General features: G+C 45.3%; 1 protein-coding gene across 5 annotated transcripts in view; it reads right to left on the minus strand.

The window, feature by feature from the left end:
• The window catches only part of ANKRD6 (ankyrin repeat domain 6), a 115,993-nt gene that overhangs the window by 33,649 nt on the left and 66,799 nt on the right, over nt 1-15,545 (minus strand). For 4 of the 5 annotated variants that reach the window (XM_054196962.1, XM_054196964.1, XM_054196965.1 and 1 more), the window contains exon 4: nt 1,070-1,326. In XM_054196962.1, coding sequence (XP_054052937.1) covers nt 1,070-1,189 — 120 coding nt within the window. In that variant the 5' untranslated portion in view covers nt 1,190-1,326. Of the gene's footprint in view, nt 1-1,069; nt 1,327-4,236; nt 4,267-15,545 lie in introns of those variants that run through there. The other variant, XM_054196963.1, reaches the window with a different exon arrangement.

The following is a 15,545-nucleotide window of genomic DNA, read 5'->3' on the forward strand; positions in this document are numbered from 1 at the left end:
ACGTTTATTACATCTGTGCTTTGTAACAAGAGGCCACTTAGTTTTGGCAAACAAAACTTACAAGCACCGGTTGTCCTTGGATCACTCCAGCTTTCAAAATAAATACTATCCACAACTCAAACACTGCAAAGGGACTGAAAACAACCATCGCTGACAGATGAAAAGAGGAAAAAGAGAGATTACTTATCAAATGTACTCACGTTTGCTTTCTATCTGTAAATATTAGCCCCCATACATCTATAATGTTCAAAACCAATATGGAAATACAAATAAAACTAGACACGATGGAAAACAATAGTTCATAAAAACAGGACATCCCAAATTTTACATTACAGGTCTAAAGATCTAACTTACCTAATTCTTTTTAAGGTTTTTTGCTGACCAAACCTTCTCTGCAACAGCCGTTTTATCTCATCTTTTATATGTTAGTATTATTTATAACGTGTTGAGAGTTAGAAATCGGTGAGTATCAGTTTGAACTCTCTTAATATCTAAGCAGAAATCTTTTGATGCTGACCTTATCTTGAAGGTACAGAGAACACAGTTTGCAACCCCCAAGTTTGGAACTGACTGGGGACTACACAGCACAAACCAATGAAGATGTCGGGTATAAGCAAGGCTGCTGTACCAAGAAACTTCAGCGGCAAGAAACGCTTTCTGCGTACCTTTACCCTGACGCAACAGGTGGCTTTCCCCCATCCCCTCACCCAGAAAGACAGGCGCTCTGAACCGCCTTCCCTCGACAGCGATGAATTGCTCCATTCATCAGTTCGCAGAGTGTTCAAAAGTCAATGCATGCTTTGAAAAATGTCACTGCCCCTCTGCCGACACACTATGTTTCTAAGGACTCGGCGTTCACCACAGCTGTGTCCACTGGGAAGTGTATAAATACAAGATATGCACTCTATTGTAAATTCACATGAGCTATTAAGTATAAACTTGGAAGGAAATCTAAACACTAACCTCAGTCACATTCAGAATGGTAAAGCTACGAGGGCATTTTCACAGACAATGGTTTAGGAGTTATGTTAGTTCCCAGGGATTTCGCAAAGCATTTTTCTCTTGTTACCTTGGTAACCGCTACCTTGGCACCCTTGTTGATAAGCTGCACCACATTCTCCACTTGGCCTTTGTAGGCGGCTATGAGCAGGCGTTCTGAAAGCACGGCGACCACATCCTGCTGGCTCATGAATTAGGAGAGAAAGGTTTTCAGGTTTCTTCAGTCCAAAAACAAAGGCTTGGGATCGGTTCAAGCAGCATGCAGGCAGGCGAGGAAGGACCCCAGCTCCCTGGACGGTGACGTTATTGCTATGCCATCCTCTGGACCTGTGGATCAGAAAACAACACTGCTGTCAGCAAGGTTTCAGAGACGGAAGCACTGCAGCAGCTCCTCCCAGAGTGTTTGTCTTCACATTGCTTTGGAAGGGGGTCACAAAAAACCCTCCAAGCCTCCTGAAGACATTGCACTTCTGTTGCAATGCACAGGGATGCAGACAGTAGCATGTTTTCAATGTGCCCTCATTCACCTAGTTTGGGACAAAAACCCTTAAACTTTCTGAAAGCATAACTCTCTTCTGGCCTAATGTGTATTTGTGTGGCCCCCTGTCATTCTCTCCTTCCCCCCAGGTCTCCCAGATTTTAATTGGCCAAGGATGGGTTAACTACCTCCACTGCTAATAGTAGCTTAGCCTGTGCTGGCCAAGGGAACAAGAAGAGGTTGTAGTTACTGGCTGCGGATATAAATACACAAACCTCTGCCCTGGAAGGACTGAATGCAGTCAGCAGTTAAAGGCAGCTGACTGTTCCTTCAAGAGTATAAAATGCTTCACGGCCTCCCCCGAACCATCCCAAGGACACCTTTGGGAGGGACTGCAACCTGCAATTGGGAAACACTCATCTTTGCTGTCAGTGAGAAATGATGTTCCCTTGGCGGTGCTGACATCACACCACACCGACCCCAGAAACAATTCAGATTTAGCTCTCGTCATGCAGACTTGTGAGCATCATCTTCTTCCTGGGCTCCACTGACCATCGTGAACCATTGGAGCTGAAAGGTGACTTCTGACATAATTCCAGAAAATGTATCCGCAGATCACTTTGAGCTGTAGGATCCACAACCTGCCCAGTTTGGGACCATTTCAGCTCTACTGGTGCTTTTCACACCTTGGTATTTAATTGTTTCAGTACAGGAAAAACATCTTCAAGATAGACAGCTTTCTCTCTCTTAAAATATCACTGCACTGTTTCTTAACAGCTACCAGTATTACAGGCTTTGCACAGTCTAAGGGTAATTGCTACAGCAACTAGATGATAGAGATTGATAGAATACAACGTCATTCACCCTCATGTTATCCCTTCGAATCCATCTCAAACCAGAAATAACTAAAAGCTATTACCGTTTAATGGCTTTGCTGCCCCTCTAAATTGATTTGTTTGTCTCAGTTTAGCTGATAGTTCAAAACCCTCCCCGCCGTAATCCCACCACTCGGAGAACTGACATTTTTGCTAGCAGCTTCAGCAGGGAGACGATCGCCAGAACAGCAGAAATATTTAATTTCCATCCTCATACCAGGAGGACACTCCCAGCAACAAGGAGAAATTGCATGGGTGCTTGTGGCACACGAATCCCCCCATCTTTTAAATGTGGGGGGGAGACTTTTTAATAAACATCACTCCAGTGTTATACGGTCATATGCACCAGTACACCTCTGCAACAAAAAGGTGCTAGAGCCCTGTTTAATTGAATGGTTAATACGGTATCGTGATCCTCTGTGTCACCGAAGTGGCATCCAAAGTCCTCCGACCCCACAGGATCACTGATCTACACTAAACTTTTTTGATCACAAGCTCACATATATTAAAACCACGTTGGTTAACTTGTAATAATAGAAGATACTTGCAAAAGTTAATTTACACTCATAAGGTATTTTGTATTAATGAATCTTAAAACGCTTTATGAGCATTAATTCTTATAACACCCTTTGAGGTGAGCATTATGCTCAACAATATCGCACCCATTTTAGAAAAGGGCCATTCAAAGCACAGGAAAGTTCCTGGTTTCTCCAAGGTTAATAGAAAAGTTACGTCAAAGCCATGAAATAACTCCAGATAATTGACTCTTGATTTCTAAGTATAAGCATTAGGCAATACTATCTCCGGGTAAAAGATTCAGGTTAGCTTTTCTTTACCATCCTCTTGCTTTCTAGGTGTGAGCATGTTTGGAGCAACATGGAAATAGCTGCATCTTTATTCAGAGAAACAAGACAAAAACTTTCTGGGTCTCAAAAGCAGCTCAAGAATAGACATCAGAAAAGCGGTGCTGCACCCTGTGCCACTGGACCGGTCTCACTCACACTGTCAACATGATGGACACTGTTTGGACACTCTGGCAACACAGAAAAGACAGAAGAAAGAAGAAAAAACCCCTTATTTCCTTCACCAGCATGGTACACATTGTACCCTGCCCCTCTGGCACAGTGACGTGCCCAGTATAGTACAAACCATATAAAAAAACCCAAGAAATACAGATGGCCTACACTTAATAATTTGATCTGTGAAAAGCAACCCAAGTTTAGATCTCACCTCCTTATTTCCTTTCCAGTGACACGTGTTAACGAAGCAAGCCAACCCCTTGGGCCCTGCCGCCCTGCTCCAAATAACTCCCTGACCCTCCCATCACATCCCGAAGTAGCATCTCCATAACCCAGGAGCGCTTCCCACTCCTTCCCTTGGCGCCCAGTGCACAGTGCAGGGCAAGCCTTACAACGAGGATCTTTCTCTGCCAGCTTTTCAGGCAGTGGGGGGGTCTCTTTCTGTGCCAACCCTTGCCTGTGCAGCGGTGGTTTCCAGGTGAACTGTGCCATCACTTGTTTGTCCCCATCCTTACACCTAACCTGGCTGCCCAAACACTGGATGGCGTCATGCACAATACACTGACAGCCAGCTCTGTGCGTCTTAAAACATGTGTGGTCAGACCCTGCTTGGTTTTCTTACCTCTGAAATTAAAAAAAAGAGTAGCAACATCACCGATACTGAGAAATTTCCATATTCACTGCAAAAATAGCAATGGAAACATTTTCCTGACACGCTGACATTTCTGAGCAAATTTGCAGAAACTGTAGATGCTCATTAGATTTTAGCCACACTGCTAGAAACATACACTAATACCTCAACTGACTCGCAACACAGTGCAAAGTTTGGTGCTGCCAGGGAAAGGTCTGGTTAACAGGTACGTACCTACGCAAGGTAAATGCTGTTTGATTTTTCTCCCTCTCTCTCGCCGCCTTTCCATTATTGCATTACTTTCCCCCCGGAGATCATGAGCCTCCTCAGCTTCTCATGCCCTGCCACGCTGGAGTGATGGACTGCCGCGGCCCCGCTGTTACCATGTAATTTGCCTTCTTGCCTCCTCCACCGATTGGATTGTGTATAAAAGCACAACAAGGAGCTGACTCAGCTATCGGTCTTTTATGGACGTCTCCCACGCTGTCCAAGTCTCCGGCAGCAGTCGGTCGCCTTTCCTGGAGGGTAGTCACATCGCAAGCCCAGCTCCTGCTCCTTGTTTTGCAGAAAAGTGCTTGCACAACAGGTCACATTCCCCATGCTGCTGCTTTACATTTCCTCAGCTGGGATTATTTGCAACTCAGAAAAGCGTGTCCGATTAGGATAGGAAGCCCAGACAAATACAAGATCAACTTTCCTTTTCTCCTGAGCTGGTAGGAAAAGGCGACTGGTGACCAGTGGGAGCAGGAGGAGGAACAACCTTCCGGACCCTTCCCCAGCGACAAGCAGTGGCATCGCTCCCCGCCAGCTTTAACTCTCTACGTGCCTCAGATGCACAGAGCATCTCTCCTTGAACACATCTGCACCCGCAGCAGGAGGAGGAGGAAGGTACCTGACACCCAAGGATTACGATTAAAAGCTCGACCACTCCTTTTGACACCCAGATGGTGCAAAATGAACACGAAAACACAATTACAGGCACTGCATCACATCCCTGCTGCCAGCACCTGCTGCCCAGAATTAAATCCCTCATTATCACCCCCCAAATACAGGAGCTCAGGGAAAGTACAGAGCATGGGAATATTCAAACCTTCTGCCATCAAAACAAAAAAAAACAACAACAAAAAGAATTTTGCTCTAATGTATTTTTAAATAAGAAACAGCCATCTCTGTGTTTCTTTGTTTAAGATCAGATTACTTACCTGGGGCAGGCTGGGAAAGAAACACCTACTTCCCCAGCCTCTCCGGGGAAGCCAGCCAGATGTGATGCCCACAGGTTCAGTAGCCTCACTGTGCGGCAATCCCTTCCGAGGATAACCTGCTCACCCCCGAGGATAACCTGCTCACCCCATCGGCGGAGCGTGGAAAAGGACAGGTCGACCGTGGATTAGCATTCCCAACCGGCAGCAGCCAAGCACTGTCCCTGGGCGCTGAGGTCCAGCCGCATCCCCACGGATGATGCCCGCAGCTAGACGAGTCACGCCGCCCTCGGATGCTCTAGGAGATGTTTTGGCTGGGAAGGGCAGAGCACGTAAAGCTCATAGCTCTGGCCTCCCTCCCGTGCAAGTGGCAGAGCACGCGAAAAACACTCTCTGCACCTTCCTCCTCCCCAGCTCCCTCCCCTCCAAACTGCTGCCAGGCGGCTTCAGCGGCCGTATTGCCTACACGTCAGCAACAATTGAGTACAGGAATGACGATTTTTGAAAGCCAAAGGGAAGTCCAGAACGCATCAAACACCATAGATAATGAAAAGCTAGGCAACAGCCTCTCCTAAATTCACAAAAAGCATTAAACAAAAAACCAGCTTCCTCTCTGAAGCAAGAGGAAAAAAGCTGAAAACTATGAAAGATTTAAGAGCTATGAGGTAATCAACTTTAAAAAGCCCCCTGTGCTACATGGAAAAGATGCAACGCCAGAGCACAGGTCACTCTCAGTACAATCACCAAGTTAAAGTACTATCTGAGTAAAAGAATGCTTACATAGCGTTGTTAGCTTTTTGTTAAAGTTTCTGTGTGTGCCAAGGTACAAGATGAAAGGAAAAAAGAAAAAGAAAAAGGGACCCCACTTTTCTGCAAGGGACCCCAGATTCTCTTTTCTATTTTATCACCATAAATGATGCTGAATAGTCCAAGAAAAACTCTCAGCACATGGTAGCTTCATTTTATGCAACATAAATAATGTAATAAATTTATTCTAAATTATTTTAGGATAGCCCAGTGTTAAGATATGGAATCAGACCATTTTGTTACGGGAGGGTACATAACTATTTTATAATAATAAAAAAAGTCTTTCTAAAAAAACTTCCTACGTCTAAATACTGCCCATCGCTTCTTTGTCCAACTCTCAGGGCAAAATGGGTTTCTTTGCTTATTAGTACATAACAGTATATTAAAGCTATAAAATGCTCTTCTTCCTGTCCAGCCTCTTCGCAAAGCAGTTTGTCATATTTAAAATATGACATAAACACAAATACTGTACTCACTTTAGAATAACAGCATTTTTCAGCAGAGTGAATTACTGCATCAGAAAGAGTAAGTTTCCTGGAACTCTTTTTATCATTTACTGCAGAACGCAGATGTATCTGCCATTTCTCTCAACTGACTTCAAGCAGGTTTTTCCAAGACCTGTGGCACTGCTTTCCTTTAAGTGATTTTTCTCCAGTTCCTTCACGGATCCAGTATAAACTGCTCAGGAAAAATATACGTATTTTGCGAAAGGGAGGACTCTGCCTCTCACCCCTTCCTGCCCCAAAAGACAGTTAAACAACAGTCAAAGGTGTCATTTAAAAAAAAAAAACAGACCAGCAGAACTATACCTGGGAACCAGCAAAGCCCCACCGAGTCAAGAACAGTATGCTTTTGATTTACACTTTTCTTTTCAACAACATCAATACTATTTGTGCAGTTAAATTTTATACCAATCAACATTTTGAACTGAACACCTGCATGAAAGTCTGGTAGCTTATATGTTGGTCTCTGCTTTTTTTCACTACTGTTTTTATTGCATGTTTTATCATACCAAGTACAGTTATTCAGTTTTCTTACGGACAGTTGTGTGATTCATCACTCTAAGTAGCAGCACAGTCTGGGACATCTGAAAATGTTTTCTGGGCTCCCCCCCTCTTGTTGCTATTAATTACTCCAACAATGACTATTTATCAGCCTCCCAGGGAGCATCTGCATGACAGCTGCTCATCACGCATCCCACCACAACCAGATGGGACTGACTGATGTCACTGCTTCTCCGCAGCTGGTGGCCGCCTGCAGCCAGCCCCACAGGCGGCAAACGTGGGGAGAGAGCGACGGCAGCTTCCCCACCGCTTCGTCAACCACAGCTCTGTTGCCCGACCTCCACCATCAGCTTCACTGAATGTAAAACTTCAGCTGCCCGGCAGCCTTGGGCGATGCTGTGTTACTGCCAAAACCAACCTCCAAAGTTGCACCTGCATAGCAGAACACTTTCAAAGAGAGGCACATGGACACGCGGAGAACAACGATGAAGATGAAAGAGGCAGTTCCAAGTCATCGGTTAGACATCATTACTCTCCTTCTATGAAGACAACTGTTGGCTTTTTTTCCCCCCTCCTACTTATCTCTTTGCCATGTAGCCCTGACCCCCCTTATCCACTATGCAGGTTATATACTTACCACTTTCCATATAACACGATTTGATTTGGCTTATCTCATTGAAGTTTCACAACTTTATTACTCTCCCTGCCCTCTCTTCCAACACCTGCGTGCACACACATGTCAAAACCACTCAGTACAAAGGAGCTCAACTCTCAGCAAGCCCTCATCAGTTGAGCGCTATTTACATAACAAAACAGTATCTATTGTTTGACAGGGGACAGTGCCTGTGTGCAAACACACATGCATGAGATGTCTCGCCCCTATTTGCATAAAACCAGTTAGGAGGTCTTTCCAATTCACTGCTGTTTAACAGAAGTGCTGGAGCCCAACCTTGGGAACAAAGCGGGCACGCGGCTGCGCTGGTGGGAGAGCGGGGTTCTACACAGTGGGGCTTCTTGGATGGGAGAACTGTCCCTCACCATCATCCTCTGTGCAGGAGCCACCTGCCAATCAATTAAAACGCCACACAGATCCCACCCAAGCTGACTGCAAAACCTCACTGGGAGCAGAAGGTGCCAAAATCCTTTCCGTAACAAACTCCCTTTCCTCCTCCGCTGCTCTTCCCTCATTTCTTAGAATCATAGAATTATCTAGGTTGGAAAGGACCTTTCAGATCATCTAGTCAAACCATTAACCTAACACTGACAAAAACCATCACTAAACCTTATCTCTAAGCACTATGTCTACCGTCTGTTAAATACCTCCAGGGATGGTGCCTGAACCACTTCCCTGGGCAGCCTGTTCCAATGCTTGATAACCCTTTCCGTCAAGAAATTTTTCTTGATACCCAATTTTAAACCCTGGTTACATAATACCCTAATACCCCTAGTGCACCTTGAGGCTGTTTCCTCTTGTCCTATCGCCTGTTACTTGGGAGAAGAGACCGACCCCCACCTCGCTACAACCTCCTTTCAGGTAGCTGTAGAGAGCGATAAGGTCTCCCCTCAGCCTCCTTTTCTCCAGGGTAAACAACACCAGCTCCCTCAGCCGCTCCTCATAAGACTTGTTCTCCAGACCCCCCACCAGCTCTGTTGCCCTTCTCTGGACCCGCTCCAGCACCTCAATGTCTTTCTTGTAGTGAGGGGCCCAAAACTGGACACAGCACTCGAGGTGGGGCCTCACCAGTGCCGAGTACAGGGGGACGATCACTTCCCTGGTCCTGCTGGACACACCGTTCCTGATACAGGCCAGAATGCCGTTGGCCACCTGGGCACACTGCTGGCTCACATTCAGCCAGCAGTTGACCAGCACCCCCAGGTCCTTTTCCACCAGGCAGCTCTCCAGCCTGGCGTTGTTGTGACCCAAGCGCAGGACCTGGCACTTGGCCTTGTTGAACCTCATACCATTGGCCTCGGCCCATCGATCCAGCCTGTCCAGATCCCTCTGCTACACCTTTCTACTCTCAAGCAGATCAACACTCCAACCTAACTTGGTGTCCTCTGCTGCCAGGAAAGGCCTTCCGACCTCCCTGTTCCACCTCTGTACCAGAAAGATGGCTTTAGAGACACTGCTTTTCAAATCACACACAGCATGGGCAGTACCTGCCGTTCAGTTTGGGGACGCCCTGCCCCTGTGTTGGTATGGCAGCGCAGAGGTCTCTTCCTCCTCACGTTTGCTCTGAACCCTCCTCCCTGCCAGCACAAGCAACCCCATGCTCTCACAGCCAGCACATAATGGCAACTCAGGTAAACGCTGCAAAAGACGTGCTGGAAAATAGCAAGAAAAAATTAATTCCTACATTTATAGATTATTTTTTTCAAGGCCAGCAAACACCACTACAATAATCTAATGCCAGCCGGCACCAAGCCACAAACTTCAATTTGAGCTAGATCCTACCTTTTATAAATACAAGTAAAGATGTGCAGCCAGGCAGTGATCAGAAAATGCTCTGACTGACAAAGCAGGGAAGAAGAAAACACACATTTACCAGCTTCGAAATATTTTCCAGCTGAGAAAAGAGCATTGGAGATGATCTTCCTCTTCAAGAAAAACAGAACTTAGGAGCTGCCAGCAGCGATGACACAGTCCCTCCTGTACCGTCACAGCTGATGTCTTGGGAGAGCACTGGGAGATGCGATGAGGTAGCTGGACCAGTGCCCCCCAGTTCAGCACTGAATCAGAGCCACACTGTGAGTACCCAAGACGTTATGGTATTAGCACAATATTCCTCAGTATGGCTAGGCATCTGGCACAAGTGCAAGAGTCTGGCAGGCGATGTGTCAATTAAAAGCGTAATGAGGCTCAAGCTGAAAGTCAGTGGATGAAATCCTAGGGATGGAGTGGCCAGGGAGGGAGACGTCTTCAGACAAACACGGGTGGAAATGCTGAGGATGTAACCCATGGAGCGGTGTGCACCCTGGCTATGGTGCGCACGGTTACCATCAAGAGAAGGTAATTTTTCCAGCTGCGTCCCATCACAGAGTACTGCAACAGCAAGAGGAAGCACAAATATCCAGGGAACTGCCCTGGAAAATGGGCGAGAGAAACCAAGCGCAGCAGGGAAGCGAACACGGAGGTCACATTCCGCTGCATGGGGCATGGGGCACAGCTGGGACGGTAATTCTCACTTCCTAAACCCATGCACTGATCCCCCAGTGCTGCTGTTGAGAAGCTGTCTGTAACACCCAAGAAAAACCATTATCAATGGGCTTAAACTAGCTGCACCTGATTCATACAGGGAACTGCTTCAGGGAAGGTCCCAAACCTGCCAGAGGGCTCCCTCTGGCCTCAGCAGACTTTGGAAGAGCCCTGAAAATGGTCTTCGGATTCTGGGAAGCAACTTAAAAGCATCTCTGAGGACATCCTAGTAAGGAGAGAGCCCAGCCTTTAGTGACTACAAAGCCTGCTGAAAAACCGTGGAAGTTTTTTTGCCCCTTCCCCCTAGCTAGATCACTTTTTCCCCAGCTCTCTACTTATTTCATTCTCTGCTGCGTTTCTTTTTGAGGCTTGGAACTCCAAAACACACAGAGTATTTGCAGAGGACTCTTGATGTGAGCTGCCCTCAAGGCAACCTGGTTACAATGGGAAAAATACTGAAGAGGAGAAGACGTTTGCTGAAATACTGACAGAGAAAACACCTGCTGGCCTGTGAGCCTGGGAACCGCCAGCCTGGGAACCAGCAGCATCCTTGAGAAGTGCAGCCAGGGCCTAGAAACCAGAAGCATCCTGAAATACCATCAATAAGCACAAAAACAAGGGACTGTAACAGCAACTTATCATCTGAAAAGGTGAAAAATAGTCTGCATTTTGGTAAGGGTTCTACGCATCACAAAAGATTATTTTTTTTGCTGCTTTACTGCATGGTGCTATTAACCCTAAGATCTTTCAATGTTGATGGCATGGCTGATCTTGCTTCCATTTTGGCGTGCAAGGGCGATAGGAGACAGCTGTGCAGGGATTATCTCGATGGAAAAATCTCTGGCAAGACCAGAAGTTGCACTGGTGTGAGCATGTTAATGAGGGAGGCTTTAGGGGGAAAGAGACCCTCCTTAGACACTGACAGTTAATATTTCTTCCCCAATAACTCAAGCACAGTCCTCAGATCAGAGGTCTCAAAGCTGAGGACGATGAGATCGAAGTGTTGGAAAGGAGCAATGCCCACTGAGCTTTCACACTGCTCCCTCCTCCTCCCAAAAGGAACTTGTAATACAAATAGCTTTTACTTTTTTTTTTCCTGTTAAAACAACCTCAAGGGATACCTTCTTATGAGTTACAAAGGTGCATCCTCCATAGGCAAAACATGTATTGACTGGCTTCTACAACTTCTTTTTATCTGCACTTTCACAAGTCACGGCTTCCCATCCACCTCTGTAGCTCGCAAGGCACCAGGGTGTGACTAGGAGGTCTGCTCTCTATACTGTAGTGACCCCCGGAGATGCCAGGCTTCCAACCTGGGTCCCTGGGCAGGTACTTCTCAGTGTCACGCACCACCCTTTCCCAAGTTACCATCTGAAGCAAGCTCTCTAACTTACCATGGGAAAATCTTCCTGTGCTGGGGAAGGAGACCGAGGTACTTCATGTATTTTCAGACACCAATAAATGTGTTATGGGAAAACAGAGAATATTCTCTTCATGTAGGTATCATCCTGCCTATCACCATATACCGTGCCCCTGATTTTAACGTTCATGTTAGCAGGCAGTAAAATGAACACTGAGTATCTTCAGGGTTTGGCCCCTTCATGTACAACACCCATCAAGGACAATATATCCAGAACAAATGGTGAAGGATACACAAGTACTACTTGCTTCATAAATCTATTTGCAAGTTGCAAAAAATCAATCACTATGGGCTAATATATTTTCCTTAAAGAGGATCATAAATCAGTTCAGAAGCTTTCTGCAGATGTCTTGATCTCTCATCCAGTTGCTACACCTGAGGGGCTGCACTGAAGAAAGCTGACATTACTGCTTCGAATGGTTGGGCACTCTCTTGAATGGGGCCAGAAAAATGCATAATTATCAGCATCTTTGAAAAATACCACGGCACAAACAACAGCTTAACTGCACAATTAATTCTTCATGTAAAACACTGATGCCAGTGAGTACTGTGCTATTCCTGTTGCAGTAAATGTAATAGATCTAACATATCCGTGCTGCTTCACCGATAATTAGCGTAACTACGGCCATTACAAATTTATGAATCAGGTGCCCTGACTGCATACATGATTTATCAAAGACTGTTTTAACTGACTTCGCCATCTGACCCAACATTGTAACACACAAGTGTCACTGGGGTAATATTTCCTAAGTATCCAGCCACATTTTCAGTGTTTTCTGGGGGCCTGCTGTTGAGCAGATGTTTAGTATCCTTGCCAGGAGTCCTGTACAACCTTGTGAGAACTCCTGAAAAGACTGGCAACAGTTTGTGGGGGACAAACAGCCAGTTCTACCTAGCTCACAGAATCACAGACTGGCTGAGACTGGCAGGGATCTCTGCAGGTCATCTGGTCCAAGGCCCCTGCTCAAGCAGGGACGCCTAGAGCTGGTTGCCCAGGACCATGCTCAGATGACTTTTGAATACCTCCAAGGATGGAGACTCCACAGCCTCACCGGGTAACCTGTGCCACTGTTTGGTCACCCTCATAGTGAAAAGGTGCTTCCTGATGATCAGGGGGAACCTCCTGTGTTTCAGTTTGTGCCCACTGCCTCTGGTCCCATCACCGGGCACCACTGAAAAGAGCCTGGCTCTGTCCTCTTTGCACCCTCCCTTCAGGTACATTGATGAGATCCCCCCGAGCCTTCTCTTATCCAGGCTGAACAATCCCAGCTCTCTCAGCCTTTGGTTGTAAGAGTGATGCTCCAGTCCTTTCATGGCTCTTCTATAGTCACCTGAAGGCACTGAAATGAACCACATTTTTAAAATTGTCCACATGCTTATCAGGTGAAGGCTTACACCACAAGAAAAGGAAATTACTTCTTCATCCAGAGAACAGGAAAGTCTGTAAAACAGCAGAGTATGCACTACTCACAGAATAGTTCACACAGCAAACAGATCAATTCATTACACTTGCAATCTAAATGGTTTATCTTGGAATGAGATTAGGAAAACCAGAAATTTTCACCAGTGGCACTCAAACAGCAGGACAGCATCCCTAGTGCGAGCACGCTCCTGCAGTACACCGCCCTGGAGCGCACTCACGTTTTTTCTCAGCTCTACTGGCATTCTTGCCTATTGTCTCCTTGCTAGCTTCTTTGTTGTCCTCTGTTTCTTTTCACATGCACAGAGCTCCAAAACCAATCTCCAGACCAGGCCCACCACCCGCGTGGCCAGTCCATGCTCAGCCCTGTGTGCTGCACATTTGGACCACTCTCATACGTTCCTTCCCCCACCTCTTCTACACAGGAAGGTTTTTCCAAATAAATGTTAGAAACAATCAGGTTCACTCCAGCTTCAGTGAAATTTGAAACATCTTCACAAAAGGATTATAAGCCAGGAACATTGGGATTCCTCTGTCATCCATCCAAAAAACAAAGCTGTATTTTCATAAATTTTTATTTTAGAGGTTATACGGCATGGACTACATCTTTAAGACAGGAGCTCATGTGCAAGTTTTACCATAGAGCTACAATTCACGATAACAGTTCAAAAATTATCACTTCCATTATACTACATGATGCTCCTCTCAAGACAGTCTTTGATGACTGAAGCCAAATCTCAGATTCATGAGAGCAAAAGAAAGAACAAGCCGATTGTGAGGAAGTGTTTGGCACCACCTCTGCTCTGTCTGCTCTGACCACAGCTGACTGGAGGCAAATTTTCAGGACTCTCCAAAATTCAGGGGCTCTCTGGACAGCACTGTGACACCACATATAAAGAAAAAGGTTCACTGAGCAGTGCAGACATCCACCACTGACTTACTCAGCTAGGCTCCCTTTATGGTCAACAAAGGACACGATCCACATCGTCCTAAAGTACATTTCTAAATGTACATCATCCTAAAGTACATGGGAGTTGGACTAGATGATCTCTAGAGGTCCCTTCCAACTCTGAAGATTCCGTGATTCTGTGATTCAACTGTCAGATGAATCACACTCTAAAATTACTTACCTCATTAAGCATCACCTCAGATAATGCACTATAAACATCCAAAAATAGATTAAATGAGTCCTATCCATAGTATCTGTGAGAAACACTCAGCTTTCTGCAATTTGCTGGAGGACTTTTATCTGCCTGACTTCACCATGACATCTGCTGTCAATAGTAAATCACTGTGAGTTATTTAGAATTAAAACACTCAGATTGGAAAAGAAATGCAAAAAACAACTGGTGCGGAAAGTATCAGCAAATCTCAGTAATGACTTGTCTTCTGCATGGACTTTAGAAATCACGCTATGCTCTCAGGTTTTATTTTCTAAGCCCTAAGCTGCTTCTGGCGATGATCCCACAAGCCCGGCTCATCCTCCAGCATCAAGACTGCCTTACTTCCTAGGAACAACAAAACAGCTTAGCACATGAAAAGCCCCTCCTTGTGCAGAGGATGGGGCTTTCTAGGGGGATAGTCTCTGACTTTCTCTTGAAAAACCCAGTCATCATCACAAACCTTATTCCAGTAGGTGCACAGTGCACTACTGCAACATGGTGTACACAAACAGGTCGGGAACAAATACATTATATGACATCAAACACGTACCTTGTTCAAAATCATCACAGAGACCCCTAGATACAACTCCCTCTCACGTGAAGTAGGCTAACTAGAGAAAGCTAAGTTATTTCTTCTGTCTGCATACACCACATTTACATATATGCATATATATGTGCATTTACATATATGCACATTTATATATATGTATATATGTGTGACAGACCTGCAGCTCATTTCTATCATCCAATTTAACAGTTAAAGAATATTACAAAATTACATCCTTCAGTCATTCTGACTCCAATAAAACACTTCTCCACCTCCCTATCCACTCATACATTTTCTACATGGAGCTAAGAGGATGAAAATGCTATTTTATATATACCTACATATGGACGCACACACATAAGCATGTAAAAATAAAAATACAGATCTCATTTCCAAGGAACTACGTGCATTCTTACAACATGTTTGGGCTTTTAACATTTAGAACTTTAGAGCCTAAAGGACTTTAAGGAACTATGTCTCCAAATTTTGGTCTTTCATCTTCCTCTCCATCCAGCACTACAGTCCTGGTTTGCATACCAGGGAAGTGGTATGCACTGTATACACATCCATGTAAATTGTCAAAAAAACAGTCTTCCACAGAAAGCATTACAGGCTCCACCTATCTGAAAATCCAGTACCTGAGCATTTCTCCTGCTGAAGCATTCACATAGCTGTGATTCCTTTTTAAGGAGAAAAATGGAATAGATAAAACAAGTAATTGCAATTTATGTTTCTAACAACATGCTTCTCAGTCTGCCATTGCGTTAATTATGGGAATTTCAACAAA

This window comes from Rissa tridactyla, chromosome 3 (assembly GCF_028500815.1).
Source record: "Rissa tridactyla isolate bRisTri1 chromosome 3, bRisTri1.patW.cur.20221130, whole genome shotgun sequence".
Classification (NCBI taxonomy): Eukaryota; Metazoa; Chordata; class Aves; order Charadriiformes; family Laridae; genus Rissa; species Rissa tridactyla.